Below are 17,145 nucleotides of genomic sequence, written 5' to 3'. Positions count from 1 at the left end.
CAAACTATTGCAAATACGGTCACTCTGGTAATAATCGCATCTTTAATTTTAATAGTTTGTTTGTTATTAGTTTTGATGTCTGTATTAAATGGAAAGACCTCACTCAGCGAGCGGTCGCTCAACAGTTCAGCATCCAGAGATCAGATTTATCCCGTGACGTTTAAGGTATTTAAGAGGCTAATAGCTAACCTGCCGAAAATCACAACCGCCCTACGATCCGCCGATGGAAACCACAAAACCGAAGACGAGTGGGGACGTTGGTACTATGAAGCTTTTTACAGGGATCCAAGTATTCGAGAAAAGTATCACTTCGAGGTGGCTCCTTGTCCTCATCGCATCCGAGAAAAGTTGCTCAAGGTTCCTGACCCTGAAGTGATCATAAATGCGGTCGAACAGCAAGAGATTATCCAGCCAATATCAGAACAAGTAGTTATGGATTCGGTCAATGCTAAAAGCGAAGCGTATGAGTTGCCAGGAAACCTAAAACTAGCATCTGAAGATCAGATAGTTAAAGTAAACAAGTGAGTGTCACTTAATTCAAACTAATGGCATTAACAACACTTCGATTTATGCAGGCTTGGAACCTTTGTTTTTCCGGTGTCCTTTCGAACTTTTGAAAGCCACCTGAACAAATTAGTGGTGTTCCGCAAAATCATCAAGAACAGAGATCATGGTCTAATGCTGTTGGCCAATTACGAGTATTGTCGTAGTACCTTAAGAAACTTTTATAACCGCTACTACATGTTCCCACGATTTCGTGGCAAGACTAACTATTTCAAAGAACTTCCAGCGACTCCTTTGGCCAAGTTGCTGGAATTTGGAAGACCTTATGATGATATAGCGGCCAAAACTGTGCGAAATCATGAGTTAATTTCCCAAAAATGCCAGTCCTTACAAGATTCAAAGTAAGTAGAAAAAGTACGCAAAAATCATTTTAAAAACAACACACTTTTTTTTATTAGAAATATTCCCCTCAAGATGTTTAAACATCCAGATCCAGACATGGTAATAGATTTAACAGAACCCCATAATGAGACAGCCAACCAAGTTTCGGAAGTATCAAAAAACGATAAAGACCTACTCAGAAATGATTTGCTGTAAGTAGCTGTAAAAGATATGCTTTAAAAAAATTATGAATAACTTTTGTCACAATATATATTCCGACTTGGAAGATGTAGGCCACCCGTTTCTTTAAAAATGTTTAAAAGTCATGTTAGCAATCTCAAGGAAATTGTTAACCAAATGCTGCAATGCGTTGAGTACAAAGAAAAATCTGAGGAGGCATGTATTCAGGAGTATTACCAAGGTTTCTATTTTCGACCTGGAATGCGGGAGAAGTTTGTTCCTCGGTTTAAAGCATGCCCCGCCAAGTTGCGGGAAAAATTGCTTAGCTTTCCACCAAAAATTGAGGAGCAATGTCCAAAGGAAGCTGATTGCCAAGAGAATCGCCACTCGGGGAATGAATTTGCGAAAACTAATAAAGAAGGTCCACCCCAGGAAAGGTAAATAAAGACGCTTTCTTTTTTTCCTAATAAAATTTTGCTTATTTCAGTGCACAAATCCAAGAGGTTGTTTCCAGTAACACAACGAATACCTTAAGATCTGGAAAGTACTACGACGATACCTTAATTTGTATATCAAATAATCATTATCAGTTTCCCGTATCGTTCCGGACTTTTAAGCTTTATGTTAACAGCGAGGAGTTGATAGATCAACTTGTCAACGACTCATTTGGAAAGAGATATAATGCAGAGCAACTAGCCGAGATTCGTAAAGATAACGTCAGATGTGTTCGCCTACTTCACAGGTTTTTCCACTCTTTTTACGTTAAAAAGGATATCAGAAATCGTTTCAAAATTAACTTTAATGCTGCGCCTTCTGAGATGTCCCAAAAATTACAAGAATGGGCGGTGCTTATTTCTCATTCGGAAGATCAAAAACAGGCACAGTGCATTCAAATATCTAAACCTGAATCAAAAGGGCAAACACCAGATGAACCCAAGAAAGGAAATCAATTGCCGAACGAGTCTTATGAAGCACGGAAATTGGAATTAGCTTCGTAAGTAATTAATGTTATTTAATCTATTTTTATAAAGCTGATTGATATTCCTTATTTTAATAGAAAGACAAAGATTGATGTAGTGCAATACATTCCCGATTGCTTAAATGTATATTTATGTTCTGATTGCAAAAGCCCACAAGAGAGCGTAATTCGTGAAAAAGAATTTATGGAATTCCTCTTAACTCAAGATCATCGGGTACAACAAGTTGAAACCCCAGCAACTTCACGTTCAAATGATGTTGAAATAGACAGCATAGTTCGTTTCAAGACACCAACAACCGAAGAGCTTGAAAATCCTTTGGAACAGCATGAGTTGCAAGAAAGTTCTAAGAGAGACGAAGTTACAAAATCCGTCTTAAAAAGTCTGCCTCAAACGTCCAGTATTTCAGAATGTTCCCCGAACTGTTCAGGAAGCTCGTCAGAATGGAATACAGAAACAGCGAAATCAACATCTTTACAACATGACGGTCTAAAATTAGAGAAGCAAATACTCCTAGAGAAAGCAAAGGTAAGAAATCACTTTTTTAAAGATCAATAAATACTTATAAGAAAACTAAATTGGATCTCATCATAAAAATAATTTGAAGGAGCAAACAATTCTATTGGATGTCAGTCAAAATCAAGAAATAATCCCTATCTCCTCGAGTGGAGACGCCGTTCATCGTAAGTTAACCCAAATCTTTGACAATACCTAAAATAATAATTTAAAAACATTTAGTGGAATATAGTGGCACAAATACCCATCCTATTGAGTCCACTCTAGTCAACGTGACAACTGGTAGCCAAGCTTCCCAATCGACAGTAATTGCAGGTGATCCACCAATCGCAGATGTGTGCCAATCACTAAAAGAGCCAATGTCCTTAAACATGATGACAATTAAGCAGGAACCCATTAAATTCCTCAACAACGAACGTTGCGTTTGCTACACTGATGATTGTCAATGGGAAAAAATTGACTCGGAGGAGCAAATAATAGACTTGACTCGCAGCCAAAAAGAGGAAGCGAGTTTGCTCTGCTTTTGCATTTCGAAATTAAAAGAACAAATGCCTGATAAGGCGGGTAATTTGCTGCTTGAAGATACCTTGTTAAAAAACAATGAAAACGCGGATGAGGACGTGGCTGAAGCCACTCAGGAAATGGATACCGATGATATTCCATGTACGTCAAAAACGAAACGAAAAGGGGAATCAACCGGCGAGGCAGCGCCGATTAAACGAATAAGACTGGTAAACGAACAGGTGCCACAGGTGAGGCATGAACTACCGCTGAAATCGATGGTGCGGATAGAGCCTAAGGGGGCTGAACATGTTGATCCATCCGACAATAGTTCACCTCAGCCATTAGCACCCAACATCACTCCCTCGCAGGATTTTGCTACCGGAAACACACTCTTGGAATCCACCCAGCTACACATTCTCCTAGATTCCACCAATATCAACACTCCCAAGGTAATTGAAAAAGAAGTTAACAGTGCTTCTGTTGGGGCTTGTGATCAAGCCCCCTCTTCGCTACACAGCACTGTTATATTTCTTGAGCTGGAGCGATTCAGCTTTTTTAAATCGCTTACCGTTCCACAAATAATCAAGAACCGCATTGAAGGTCACCTAGAGGGTGCTTGCTATCAGGAGGCGTTGGCCAAGATTGACGGAAGGCGAAGTTTTCTGCGAGGTCCTCTGCTGCAAAGTCTTTTTCCCCACTTGTCACCCACGTTGCGATCTGATTTGGAGCACTTGCTGTGCAACATGGAGGAGTTCTCCTACAAACGCATCTGGAAAGCTCATAAAGATTCCATCCTCGATCTCCGCACACGAGTTTTATTTGTTTTTATGGATGTGGCTCCGAAGTTCGGACCATTTCACGTAATGTTTGATAATAAAACGAAAGAGTGGGCTACCTGTAGTGAAATAGGTAGATGGGAAGTTGAGGAGGCAGTGAATCAGCGGAACCACTGCAATGTAACCGACTTTATCAACCCTTGCATTTTAAAGCGAATTAAGGAATTAAAGGAGATAATGGGTTGATCTCAAATCGGGTATTTAAAATCAATAAATATCAAGTAGGTTACTCTAAAACGGTTGGTCCTTTTTATCTTTTCAGTGACGAGCTTAGATCTGGATACATTAAAGATACTGTGTTATTGAAAATTTAATCACCGAAATATGAAATATGTTTATTTTCAATTTGTAATTTTCTAGGAAAGTGGATTAAAAAATATTTAACATAAAAATGACATAAAAAATGTCTCTCAGTTTTAAAAGTATCTTGCTGAAACTTTAGCATACTGCGTGCTAAATAAGTCAGTCAGCCAAAAACGGACGACTATGTAACATAGATTCCATAAGTAATAGTCGAAAATATGAAAAATAAATAGAGAAATCGATGTTGTTTAGCCGTTATTGTATTTTATTCGACATATTTTATATCTACAAGCTAAGCTTGCCAAAACCAGCACCCTTTCATGTATGTAAAATTTAAATATTACTTTTCAGTGGTTGATGTTGGATTGCTTGTGAGAGAATTAACGAACACACATCTTTATTCAGCGAATGTTGGGATCGACTGTGCCTGTTGTTAAAAACAAAATATCCGAATCTAGCAATAGGTGTACGACTTATCAGCCTTACTTTATAGAAGTTTCTCTAGGAAATTTCAGTTTTTGTGGAAGTCTCGTCATCAACGGTTCGTAAAATACAAATTTGTTCAATGATAAGCTAAAAATAGGACAAATAGTGAAAAACTATTGTATTTACAAATCGAACCTGCTAATACTCGTGTTTCTCTATATTTCCAAAGCAAGATTTTACGAAGTCCTGACTCATTTACTCCTTTAATTACAATTTTTGAGAAGCAATCCGTATTGCCTTATTAAAAACAACATTTTCGAATCAAGGGGTGATACATCAGCCCTACTTTATAGAAGTTTGTTTCCAAAACTTCAGTTTTTGTGAAAGTCTCACCGTGTACAGTTCGTAAAATACAATCGCATTAATAGTTTATAACAAAAAAAATGTGCTATATTATCACTTTCCGTGGACCGGACTAGTACATCTTGTATTATAATTGTTTACTAAAGCGGAAATCAAAAAAATATATGAGCGTTTTTTGTTTTAAACAATTAATTATGCATTTGTATTCTACGAACTATAGTCGACGAGACTTTCACAAAAACTGAGATTTTGCAAAGAAACTTCTATAGCGTAAGGCTGATTGAAAAATTTTGTTTTTAATAAGGCAAATAGGGATTGTCTCTCAAAAAATGTGCTTAAAGGAGTAAATGAGTCAGGATTTCGTAAAAACTTGCTCTGGAAATATAGAGAAACACGAATATTGGACGGGTCAATTTGTAAATACATACAAAAATTTTTCACTATTTGTCCTATTTTTAGCTATTCACTGAACTAATTTGTATTTTACGAAATTCAAGTTTTAACGGTGAGTTACTAAAAATATTATAAGGTGGAATCTTTATTTATTGTTGCTCGTTCTTCGACTGGGGTGCAGTTCAAATTAACTAAGCGTTTTTTAACACAGTGCTGAGAAGTATAGGTCCACGCTTAAAAATAACGGTTTTAGACGTCTTTGGGTTTTTTTCAAAAAATTTATTATATATGAGATTGGGGTTTGAACCAATTCCTTACAGGAATTTGATTTTAGAACCTTTTCGAACCGAAATTGTATCGTAAGTTTGACTTGGGGTTACAGCCATCCGAGGCTCCAATCAATAATTTAATAGGTAGAAGAACAGGATTGGTTAGAGATGCACTTCTAGAGGGGAATACTGGATTTTTTAGTGGGAATTCTTGGTAAGTGCACCCTTTTGGGGGAGACAAGTTTACAGTCTGGCAACACTAAGACGAGCAGTCGGGAGGAATTTGCAGCGTAAAAGTCGAATTTCAAGGTAAAATTTGGCATCATAATCGGTGCAATGCCAGGTGCTGGCTCTAAAAATATGCACAATTATGGGCTGCCAAAAGTGCAGCGATCGTGCAAATCAACGGACGTACTCGGCCGCCTTTTTCCGCGGAGCAGTGCGAAAATTACATAACCTCCGGGGACCGCAGTGCCATAATAATGTTTATAATAACGATCTGTGTTTTCATCCAAATCCTGGTCCACTTCCTCTGCGGTTGCTAATTGGTGCTCTCTTTCCCCGTAGCCCCTGAAAGATGCGTCTATCCTCGATCCTGAATGGCCAGCACTTTGGCAACTTGGCCAAGGTGCATGGAATCGTCACCTACAAACTGTCGCCCTTCGAGCAGCGCGCTTTTGCCGGAGCGATCAGCAATGGTCTGCCCAACATGGTGCGTCGCTTCCGCTCCAACGTCTTCATCGTGGCTCCCCGTGAGTATATCCTAGTATTTCCTATCAAGTACCATCTAACAATTCTGTTTATTGCAGCCTTCATCCTGGGATACCTGATCTACGACCTTACCGAGCGCAAGCACACCGCCCTGCTGCGCAAGAACCCCGCTGACTATGAGAACGACGAATAATCGCCCCAACTAGCAAATAGTTATGTTAAACTAATTAATAAAACTAAACCCACAGTTCAAAAGAGTTGTGTGTTTCGGTTGCTGGAAGGCTAAACGACAACAGATTTGTCTACATGAGGGTCTCAAATGGTAAAAAAAAAACACTTGCTATAGAACTTTTGAAGGGTTTAGGTTTATATTTTGTGGAGTTATTTGTTTTCTTCAACAATCAGCTGTTTTAACATACGTTGGTTTGACTCCAGGATAAAGATATTAACAAGGTATCCGGACCAATCAATGCTAAACGACTCCTAAGTAATCTAGTAATGCCTAATTTATATATGTTAATGCGTTACTTAATTTTTAATTTATAAAACAATGATGCAAAGCACGGAAGTCAATGCTATCATTTTTTGTTGCCACTAAATATATTTACACAATATAAATTAAAATACTTTTGACGGTTCACTTTTTGCGTTACCACCCTTTTGTTTAGCCGAGACACTCTTTCGCCCAGAGTTTCCAGCTGTCCGAAAAAGATAATCCATCGATAATAAAGACAGCAATCGATAATTGAAAGACACAGGTGTTCCCATCTCCAGCACCCCGACCAGCTGTTCTTAAACAAAACAATTTGGCGTTATTATAGTTTTTAATCAATATTAGTCACTTAATGGACTGCTGCGGCAACGAAATACGCAGCGAGAGTATCTACAACATGCTGCAAGCTTTGGTCGACTCGAAGGTGGTTAATGTGCAGCTTTTATCGATTGCCGTGGGCATTTTCTTCGTGGTCCTGCTACTAAAAAACAATTTTCGCTCCTTTTCGGGCACGTAGATCGTTGGCATTTAGTGTTTAATTTATGTAATAATGTAATGTACGCTAAGGACTAATAATAACTACTTGAAGCCACTTTGACCTTTGTTTCAGTTGTATGGTTTTTGGATCTCCCTCGCGTCAGTGACGTCACGCACCATATATGTGTAATATTTTGGGTACTTAGAGCTTGAACGTTTTAGAATCTCAGGGTCATCGGTTTATTTCGGAGGTGTTTGCACAAATACACGCCCAACGCATTATAATTGATTTCGAAGGCCAGCTGAACTGGTTTGACAGCCCCCGAAATTTCTATGGAACATGCTAAAAATCCAGCCCAGAATCGGATAATTTCATCATAAGACTGTGATTCACGGCACTCCGTCTTCCGATAAGATAGCTTATTAAAATACTCACAGTAAGTGCTACTTCGAACCGGCTTTACCATCACAGAACTGCTGAACTTTTGGCCCAATTGGCTGAGCAGAAGCCATATCACCCAATCAGTCACAATTGCTGTCCACAAACGATTTCAATTGACCGGCGATTGATTGCCCAATGTCTGCACGCACTTCCTGGTGCACCATTAGAATTCAATAGAGGATCGACTTCAGCTGGCTTCAATCCGAAGTCCCATATATTGAATCACTGCCCGGCGACTGCAGTATTTATGCGATGCGGTGCTACGTGCTTTTATGCTAAAATATTGCATTAGAACACCCAACAAACGTGACTTGCTTACAGGCCTCGGAATTGCAGCACCACTTTAAGCCAAGATTGCAAACCCTAGTAGTCAAAGTGCAACTTGCCCATTTACTAATTTTAATCAAGGGTCTAATGAGAAATGAACAACAACAAACTAGCAATTAGTAAGCAATAAAAAAAGCTTTTAGATATTATTAAAAAATCTTTAAAAGCAATCATTCAAATTCGATTAAATTTTCATCCGAAACTAGGTTTTCTGTTCTTCGAAAAGATTAATTTTCCGTAAGCCTTATTTTAAACTAACAATGTTCCAGTTTATTTTGATAACTTATGTAACAAATGTACTATATAATCGAGTTGAAACTTTGCTTACTATTTATATACTTTATGGGGCCTGGTAAATCTAACTAGCGAAACTAGATAACACTAACATATTCGACAATATATTCATTACGTCATCCCGTCTTGGCAACTTCCTGATTCTTAAAGCCATAACCAAACTTGCTTAACCCACAAAATACATCAAAATAAACTAAACCATTGAGCCAGATCATTAACCCGGTTGTTTTATACTGCTGAATGGATAATCCGAAAGCTTGTCAATGAACTTGTAAAACTGGGAGTTCTTGGAACTCCGCCGCCCACCAAAGTCGAAGTGCTGACTGAAGTTCCGTTTTGGTATTGACTTTTTTATATATTTGTCTTTTTATATGAAAAGTTTCTAAAAGGTTACAAATCACAATTCTAAAATTATAAGTGAACGGGTTCGCTGAGAAGAGCTATAAATAAAATTTTGAATAAGATGTTAGCTGATGCCTGAGGGCAGGACGTAAGATCCCTCTTGTGGTTATCCGTCGAAGCCTTGGTGGTCCTGCTTCTTAGTTTTATTTTCCGCGCCTCGGAGAGGCTGAGCAGGACCTAATGGCGGGTTTCCATATATCCTTGGAGGACTTGAGGTTATCCTACGGTAAATTGCTGGCTTACGAGAAGCGATCTTCTCATCTTCGTGGGGATGGCTTCTAGAAGACCTGTGCTTATCCTTGTGAACTGATGGTTTTTGAGGAGCGATCTTCTCATCTTCGTGGATATGGCTCCTACCCCCTAGAAGTTAGCTGTCGAAACTTAGGTCGTCCTGGTTACTTAGTTTATGTTTTAGCGCCTCGGAGAGATAAGCAAATCTGAGCGGTGGGCTCTTCGAGGACTTGCGCTTATTTTTAGAGGACCTGCGCTTATCCCTAGAGGACCGGTGCTTATCCTTGCGAACTGATGGCTTACGGGGAGTGATCTTCTCATCTTCGTGGTGAGGGCTCCTACCGTGTTGGTCGTTTCCGCCACCCTTGCAACGGTCCTTTTCATCCAGTTGCCTCTGAAGATCTGTCAGGACACCCACCATTTCCTCCTGCTGGGCCTCGTACTTCGAGATGATCGAGTTCCGGCGTTCTAGCTTTTCGTTGAGGAGCTCCAACTGCTGCTGCAGGTTGTCCACTTCACCGGCCTGCTCGGCGATGGATTTCATCTGGTGGCGCACCCGCTGCAGTTCCTTTTCGACCAGGTCGGCGCTCTTCCGAACGTCGCTCATACGCTCCTTATACTTGGTGCGCGTGTGGCTGATCTGCTCCTCGAGGAAGGCGATGTACTTCTCCTGCTTGGTCACGTGGTCGTCCAGCTTCCCCAGTTGCTGACTCATCATGGAGCACTGCTCGGCTCCACCGCGCTCCCGCTCATGGTGATCGTTACGAACCGAGGCCAGTTCTTTTTTCAGCAACTCGATCTCGTGCTCCAGATGCGCCTGCAGCGCCGCCTGATCCTTGCGAGTTCTGCGGCGCTCTTCCTGTTTGGAGCGCAGTTCGGCCACCTCGCGGCGCAGGAGGGTCACCTCATGCTCCAGGCGCGCCTTGGCCCGATCGTGGAAAGGCATCAATGTAAAAGGTTCGGTGGAATGATAATACTACACAGCCGGACAGTAAACGGCTGTAACGGAATCAAATTTTGGCTGTCTAAACAAAAAAAAAAAATTGAACAACTGCTGTTAATAAATGAACTGAGGGATTATGCATATGGACGGGTTTCGATTGGGTACTTAGATCGGTGTTTGGAAAGGCAATAAATAAAGAACATTGTTTTCAAGTTATTATACATATACATATCGCACTCCACTGTTAAATCTGTTCTATGTTTAAAGGACCTCTTCTTAATCGAAATAGTACCCTCTGAAAGGGAATAAAAATCGGTGATTCGAGGTCAATATATAGAAGTTCTGTCAGCTGTGATTGCCTCTATTGCCACTATTGCCAATAAACCAAAAAGAGAAACAGATTCATTACAAGTTTCTGAGTTTTGAAGGAACCATTTGATAACCCATAAAGTCGATTTGGAACTTTTTCTTAATCTAAACGATGAATGGTTTAACCCAGTAATACAAATAGTTATTTTACTTCATTGACATAATTATTACGACGCTTATCCGGAAATACAAAGCGAAACAGAACAAAAGAACTAATGAAAATTTAATGTACACACAGGAATATAGTTCACAACATATTCCTGTAGGTACTTATAGTTTCATTAGTTCTTCTGTCCCCTTGAGAGTTAAGGAACTTGATCAGCAGCTCGTTGGAAACGGATGGCGGCTTGGTTTGGATGCAGCCCTTCTGCAGCTTCTGGACCGCCCCGAACATGTCATTGTAGTGATGACCTATCTGCCTAGCCCGATCATGATCGGCACCACTGAGTAGCTTTTGCAGATGGGTCTCTAGCATTATGGCATTGTTCTTGATGGTGGACACCTGGCGCTCATAGTGGGCTTTTATCCGATGCAGTTCCCGCTGCTGCTTCTCGATTCGACGAGCCTGCATCAGGATTATGTCGGCGAGGGTCTGGCGATCGGTGTGATGCTTCTCCACCTGGAAATCCTGCTGCTGCATCAGTGCACCAAATTCGTCCTCGGAAATGGCACTTTCCTGGAACTTGGAGATGGGGGAGTTTATATTTTGGTTATGGATTTGGGATGGATGCAGTGGTTGTCCAGATGGCTTTGAAAGCTTCTTTTGGAACTTCTGATGCGAATTAACTATTTCTCGTGATTGCTTCCATGCGTTGTGCATCCTCGACAATCCTTCGTTGGCCATCCTTACGCCCTTACTCATCTTAATTGATAATTTAGTAACTTATAGACGCGGTTTAATGATTTAATTTTGTTTAAGCTACTTGAAATTTTGTCGCTCGTGATTAAAAAGTTTTGGCCAACTTAGTTAACAGAACTTTTTACAAAGTTATGTAAATATAATTAATACATGAAAAGCCTCCAGTAGGTATTAAAAACATTTTCGAGCATCACAATTTTAACTCCGGTTAAAATTCACTCGAAAGTGAAATTTCAACCAGTTTTGCCGGACCTTAAACTGTTTCGAACTAATTTCAGTTATTTAAATATACTAAAAATGCTCCAGTTTTATTAACAACCGAGACAAACAAAATTACTGCAATTTGACAAACTCAGGTTCAAGGTGGGCTAATTATCTGGCGAGTTATGCCGTGCTTAAAAATGCCACGCCCACTGCATCTTTGGAGGCTGAAGGCGAACTATAACCACACATGTGTATCTATAAACATAAACATTTGCACTTCTGCTACCCTAAAAATTTAAATATAATTTCGAGCATCCTTCCACATTCGTTTTAATTATTTCTCGATCGTTAATTCGTTAATTATTTCTCTATCTTACAATCACTTTTAAAAGCATTGTATTTATTTGTTTATATTTTCTTTTGTATTTATTTTCTTTACTCTTGTCTGGATATCGAGAGTATCTCTTAATCGGCTACCCTTACAAAGTAAATCCAGTGTTTATTTTTCCGTTTTTGTTTGTAAAGCATAATTTGTATTTTTGGCCCGCGATGCCGCACACTTGATAAGGGTTATCGATATGCCCACGGATATATGTATATACTATATGTATGCGCATGCGTACGGCATTATCTGCAGTTGATCACTACTTGCCTTCTTGCCCACTGCCTGTGCATCGCTTTCGCAAGTTGTAATTCATTTGGCAGCACTTTGTGATATGTGATTTTTGGCTTATGCCATGCATGTGGAATCCCATTAAGATTGGGCCCAGGAAGCGGACTTTGTGTGCATTTTTCGGGGTGTGGAAGATGGATGTTGCCTGCGAAAAATAATATTTATATCCTGAACACCCATAAATTTGCAAATACCCCCGTATCCCATAACTCAAGCTGCTTCCTTGATTCATTGTGCTGAAGGTCCTTCAACACAATGCCAAGGTCTGGTCTTTTATGTCACCATCACTTGCCTCTTGGACTTCTATGCCTCTTTTTGTGCGAGTACATTTCTTAATATGACAAAGTTGTTCCCACTTATGCAATTTCCATAAACTCAAGGTCAGCCGTACAATAAAAGTCCAGACAGCAGATACTATATACACCCAACACATAAAGACAGACGTCTGGCCACTTTTTCGGCACCCGTAAGGTTGAGAGCTGGAGGGGGAAAGAGATAGAGTGAGCGGGAGAGGGAGACAAATGATGCTCAAGAGCCAAGCTAATTTTCGCCAGAGATGCGCGAAAAGCTCTAGGCCAATTTGCATAGTACGCATAGTGTTTTGCAGTAGAATATAAAAAAAATTGTTGAAAAAAAATTATTAACTTTTTTTAATAAACAAGAATTAAGAGAACAGCCATTGATAAAAAGAACCTTAATTCCTATAAACAAAAACAAGGTAAGCATTAAAATTAATTAATTATAAGAACACTAATCTTTAAATTATCCATAATTAAGATAAAGACGGTTAATATTAACTATTTATGTATTTTGTATATACATAATAAAAGCTTTTTATTACCAGCGCCATACAAACGTATTATTTATAAATAAATACAGCTTAGAGGCAAAACCCTCTTTTTTCCCCGTCGCCTTTGCACATGCCGAAAAATGATATCAAAATGCGAAATCAAAACAAAGAGCCAGAATTTCGGCAGACTAACCCAAACAACATAAAAAAAGGTCAGAACTTGACTAACATCTAACCAAACAAAACACAAAAACACAAAGGGACCAAAGTAAACCAGACAGGGAGCAGACGGGCGAACCCCAATTCAAAACAGAAGCCCAAGGGCTTTTTTCCGTCTCTTTCCCTCAAAATCCCCTCAAAAGAGTAGACTTCAGCTAGACGAAATTTGAGATACTTAAAGGACGAAGAGAAGGCAGCCAAAAGGTAGAGATGCTGGCAAGTGCCCGAAAAAAGAAGAACGCCAGACAGAATTCGCTGGATTCGTTTGAATTGTTCTATCAATTTCGGTTTAATTGCATTTAATTTGAATTGCAGACACAAAAATCTGGTTTTCTTTATTTCTTTTTCGGTTTTGCAGCTTGATTTAATTTACTCGCTAGACGGCAAAAAAAAGTGGGAAGATATTGCGCAATTCAGAACAAAAATCGAATGCAGCTGAAAAGTCAAATAAAAGTGAATTGATTTATGGGACTTTTGTTTGTTTGTGCAGCTATTAATGATTAAGATCTCTCTCACATAAATCAAAAATAATTGTAGCAAACGACTTTCATCTACATAATTAAAAGTATTGTTTATTTTAGCTGTTTATATAAAACTAAAATAGTTTCGTGTCTAAAGAGAATGTTATTTCTAAAAGTTACATCTAGAACTCTATTTCAAACATGGAGTTCTGCAAATTTTTGGCACAGATTTTGCGGACGTCATTGCCACCACCCCTCGATTAAGCACTTGCGCATAAATCTGCAGAGGAATCAGCATAAAGCTATAGCTTTAGCCAAGAATCAAAACATATGAAATATGCAACAGGCCAGACTGATCGGTCAGAAATTTGTTTTGCAAATTCCGAGGGTTTTTGGCGACAAATTTCAATTAACAATCGAGCACAGACATCCGTTCTGAGTGCGAATCGCAGATATATCGCCTATAAGGCAAAGTATCGCCAGATAAGATCGAGGAGATCGGGAAAAAGAGCCTCAAGAACCATAACTCACCAAAAGCAAACTCCGATTTCCGACAAGGGAACCCCAGCTCCTTTTCGCTTTACAAACCCTGACTCTGACTCGGAGTTATTAAAAACTGCACACGAGAAATGAGCAGGGGAAACAAACACAAAGTTTGTTATGTTGCGCAGGCGCAGCCCAGAAACGCCCTCGAAACAGGGACTCCGATTCGGACTCGGAACGTGGACTTGGGGGTACATTTGGGGGCATGATGGGGCATCCGAACAGTGTTATTGACCCGTCCCAACGATCCGTTAGCCATCCTCCGCCCGAGTGCTCCGCCCTGCCGCACAAATTCTTATTAAGATCAATCAGCTAAATGTCGGTTTTATGCTTAATGCTCATGATTCACACGGGCAGAAAAGTCCAGGAATCGAAAATTCATACGGCACACACTCCAAAGGGATACAAATTTTATCTCAAGATAACACACAGCTAAATACACTAATCCTTAGTAGAAATTAATTTTAAAAAACTTATTGCAAATCCTTTTCAAGTGCCAACAGTTTTTATATAAATAAATACGTTCAGTATCAAGACATAATTAAAGAAATTACTTAAGACTGCATCCCTTTATCACAATTTAAGAGGTTTTAATCCCCCTCGGATTTTATTTTCACCTTAACATTTACTTTTGTAAAATGAATGATTTATTTGTTTTTATTACAGAACCTTGATAACAATACAAAAAGCTGAAATCCTGAGCTGTGGCTCCCTCTTAATAAACTAATCTAAATGTGTAAGTTAAGATACCCCTCCAAATTGCTTGCAAATTTCTGAAGCATGTCCCAACATCGTATATGAGAATATAAATAAAAATGTGCATTTCTGGCAGCCTTTACAAAGTTGTCGGCACGTTTTAATGCTGAGAATTTGAGCAGCATTTTGCCTTCTTTTCTTATTTTTTTGGTTACTTAATTAGTCATGGCAGGCTGAGTTGGTGGAGTGGGAAACCCGGAGAGGGAGGCGCAAAAACACTCATAAGGAATGCAAACTGTATTCAATCATTACGCACTGCCTGAATCCGTTCGGATCTTATACAATAGCTATTCCTCCCCTCGAAGTGCCTTATCACAATTGACACACATTGGAGTTCTGTTCGGTTCTGGCTCTTGCAATCCATCAGCGTGCTTCCTGCCCCAAGGCAAGATTAGAAACATTTATTCATTCCCTCCAAAATGTACTAACTCATGTAAAAATAAAAGATCTGGTGCATTAAATATTCCTAGTTAATCGAGGGTCAATAAAACATTACTTAGTATTTAAAATAAAAAAGTATTGATTGTTATGAAGAGTCAAAAAAGAATGAAGGATTTTTTTTTATTTTTATTATATTTTTTATAACGCACTCAATAACAGATTTATTTATTCTTTCCTTAAGTGATCCATTCAATTTCACTTATTGTTTTTCTTTCGGTACAATTTAATTTGTATTGTTTTGTTTGTTTCAGTACAGTTTTGGTCATTTGCAAGTTTGTTTTAGAGACGCAGGACTGTATATACTCCACACCGTATGCACCACACATAATATAATATATTATAAGTGTGTGCTTGTGTGTGTTTATTCGATCTGACAACGCGTTGGCGATAAGCCCAGTCAATACAACAAACAATAACGAACATTTTTGGAATTTCGTCTCCGAGTTTGTCATTATTTACTCGCCATTTGTTTACAGGCTGAAACATCAACACACACAACATGCATCAGCTGCTCGGCCCACTTCCTCTGCCCCGCCCCTCGAAGATCCCCCATCTAGAGTGGAGCCCCCACCCACCAACGCCCATGGGTTCATCTTTGGGTTATCAGCAGCGGCGGAGTGCAACTAGAATTGGTTACAAAAGCGGCTACGAAAAAGGGAAAACAACATTCAGCCGGCGAGAAAAGCAACCGCAAAAGTTCAATGCACATTTCGAGGTGAATTTGTTTTTTAGCTCTCGCCAGTCTGATGTCTGCAATTAATTACACAAATCGAGCGATCGTGTTTGACTTGTTTTCAAATCTAACATGTCACGTAATTAACCGTCTAGTTGCGAATCGAGGCGATATCGATTTTCAGCTCGCCCAAAGAATATCCAATAGATACGGGCTTGCCAGAGTCTGTTGCACTCAATTTGCTTGCTCGTTGCATATAGACTTTGTATCTGACAGTTCGCCTATCTGCCAGACGACCTTGCGCCCAATTCGCAAATGATACGTTCTGTGCACATATTAATTTTAATAGACGACCAGAAAGAAACCTAAGATGTTTCGCAAGCCAAATTCCATTAGCTGTTGAAATGCAGAGCATTCAATAATTGTTTAGTTGTTTTTAATAATAACGATTACATTGTAGCTCAGCTGTACTGCAGGTCTACAGATAAGAGATTAGCCCTTTAATCGAAAAAATCACTTGGTAAAAACAACACGAGTGCGACAATATATTTAGAAAAATTCCAATAAAGTTCTATATAATTGCTATAAATTTTCCTTTTCAACAAAGTTTTGTCTTTAAGTTTAAGCTCCTTTAGGCGCCTAAGGAACGCAAAAGAAAGCTTGTGAGGAGCTAAAGCTGTCTGAAATGACAAGAAAAATCAATCAGTCGAATCCCAGACTTTCAATATCACACACCCATATTTACTTTTCCTTTATAGCACCACCTTCAACTGCATTCCATCTAAGGATTTCGCAGAAGGAAAGAAGGGGCTTTCGTTCTTAAAATAGCCTATTAAATATTGTTTAGAGCAAATATAATTTTGTGTTACATTTTATGGTTTGAAATATAAAGTTTGGTTTGGTGTAAAGTTTATTTATTATTGTTGAAAAATTGAGTGCCAGTAGATTTCAAAAATGTCGCTTGGATTCTCTTTAGGCTGCTTCCCTTTGATTAAAAAGCCAACGCCACTGTTAACAGCGAGAGCATTTATGCTAACAGAGCCCTAACAGCCACTGCCTTCAACAGAGCCCCAACAGCCCCAAACAGCTGCGCTGTCGGCGTCGACTGCGACAAAAACAGTGCACGATGGGTGATTCGGATAGCGAGGAATTTTATTTTAATTATGCCGGAAGTTTTGGCCCTTT

General features: G+C 39.3%; 5 protein-coding genes across 7 annotated transcripts; 3 read left to right on the top strand and 2 right to left on the bottom strand.

Moving 5' to 3' along the window:
- The first annotated feature begins 17 nt into the window (after nucleotides 1–17).
- LOC108099973 (protein telomere ends associated-like) lies at nucleotides 18–4,424 on the top strand. Of its 3 annotated transcripts, XM_017203664.2 has the most exons (9): nucleotides 18–521; nucleotides 576–905; nucleotides 963–1,097; nucleotides 1,173–1,502; nucleotides 1,553–2,059; nucleotides 2,123–2,570; nucleotides 2,650–2,725; nucleotides 2,781–3,511; nucleotides 3,663–3,780. In XM_017203664.2, exons 1-9 carry the CDS (start codon nucleotides 76–78, stop codon nucleotides 3,669–3,671), a joined length of 3,012 nt encoding a protein of 1,003 aa, XP_017059153.1. In that variant the 5' UTR covers nucleotides 18–75; the 3' UTR covers nucleotides 3,672–3,780. The 3 variants fall into 3 exon arrangements, with proteins under 3 accessions (XP_017059153.1, XP_017059152.1, XP_017059151.1); XM_017203663.1 differs by having other exon boundaries at nucleotides 1,179–1,502; nucleotides 2,781–4,424; XM_017203662.1 differs by having other exon boundaries at nucleotides 2,781–4,424.
- Nucleotides 4,425–5,885: 1,461 nt separating this feature from the next.
- On the top strand, nucleotides 5,886–6,656 carry LOC108099766 (cytochrome b-c1 complex subunit 8). The gene is made up of 3 exons (XM_017203395.2): nucleotides 5,886–5,961; nucleotides 6,220–6,404; nucleotides 6,462–6,656. The coding sequence occupies exons 2-3, from the start codon at nucleotides 6,230–6,232 to the stop codon at nucleotides 6,554–6,556; spliced, it is 270 nt and encodes an 89-aa protein (XP_017058884.1). The 5' UTR covers nucleotides 5,886–5,961; nucleotides 6,220–6,229; the 3' UTR covers nucleotides 6,557–6,656.
- Nucleotides 6,657–7,121: 465 nt separating this feature from the next.
- LOC108099775 lies at nucleotides 7,122–7,449 on the top strand. Its single transcript, XM_017203404.1, has one exon. The coding sequence runs from the start codon at nucleotides 7,209–7,211 to the stop codon at nucleotides 7,371–7,373; it is 165 nt and encodes a 54-aa protein (XP_017058893.1). The 5' UTR covers nucleotides 7,122–7,208; the 3' UTR covers nucleotides 7,374–7,449.
- Nucleotides 7,450–8,725: 1,276 nt separating this feature from the next.
- LOC108099744 (myosin-10) lies at nucleotides 8,726–10,113 on the bottom strand. The gene has a single exon (XM_017203369.2). The coding sequence runs from the start codon at nucleotides 9,973–9,975 to the stop codon at nucleotides 9,166–9,168; it is 810 nt and encodes a 269-aa protein (XP_017058858.1). The 5' UTR covers nucleotides 9,976–10,113; the 3' UTR covers nucleotides 8,726–9,165.
- Nucleotides 10,114–10,486: 373 nt separating this feature from the next.
- Nucleotides 10,487–11,446, bottom strand: LOC108099771. Its single transcript, XM_017203399.1, has one exon. It carries the CDS (start codon nucleotides 11,201–11,203, stop codon nucleotides 10,589–10,591), a length of 615 nt encoding a protein of 204 aa, XP_017058888.1. The 5' UTR covers nucleotides 11,204–11,446; the 3' UTR covers nucleotides 10,487–10,588.
- Between the last annotated feature and the right edge of the window lie 5,699 nt (nucleotides 11,447–17,145).

This window comes from Drosophila ficusphila, unplaced genomic scaffold (genome assembly GCF_018152265.1).
Source record: "Drosophila ficusphila isolate 14025-0441.05 unplaced genomic scaffold, ASM1815226v1 contig_106, whole genome shotgun sequence".
Classification (NCBI taxonomy): Eukaryota; Metazoa; Arthropoda; class Insecta; order Diptera; family Drosophilidae; genus Drosophila; species Drosophila ficusphila.
Note: the sequence above shows the minus strand (reverse complement) of the source record. Positions and strands in the feature narration are given on the sequence as shown.

What these genes read in the sequence shown, in the direction of transcription:
- LOC108099973 (XM_017203662.1), top strand. Translation starts at nt 76, where the DNA reads ATGTCTGTATTAAATGGAAAGACCTCACTCAGCGAGCGGTCGCTCAAC. An exon ending in CAGTCCTTACAAGATTCAAA is followed by an intron (nt 906 to 962) that starts GTAAGTAGAAAA and finishes TTTTTTTATTAG; the next exon opens with AAATATTCCCCTCAAGATGT. An exon ending in TACTCCTAGAGAAAGCAAAG is followed by an intron (nt 2,571 to 2,649) that starts GTAAGAAATCAC and finishes AATAATTTGAAG; the next exon opens with GAGCAAACAATTCTATTGGA.
- LOC108099766 (XM_017203395.2), top strand. Translation starts at nt 6,230, where the DNA reads ATGCGTCTATCCTCGATCCTGAATGGCCAGCACTTTGGCAACTTGGCC. An exon ending in CGTCTTCATCGTGGCTCCCC is followed by an intron (nt 6,405 to 6,461) that starts GTGAGTATATCC and finishes TGTTTATTGCAG; the next exon opens with CCTTCATCCTGGGATACCTG.
- LOC108099775 (XM_017203404.1), top strand. Translation starts at nt 7,209, where the DNA reads ATGGACTGCTGCGGCAACGAAATACGCAGCGAGAGTATCTACAACATG.
- LOC108099744 (XM_017203369.2), bottom strand. Translation starts at nt 9,975, where the DNA reads ATGCCTTTCCACGATCGGGCCAAGGCGCGCCTGGAGCATGAGGTGACC.
- LOC108099771 (XM_017203399.1), bottom strand. Translation starts at nt 11,203, where the DNA reads ATGAGTAAGGGCGTAAGGATGGCCAACGAAGGATTGTCGAGGATGCAC.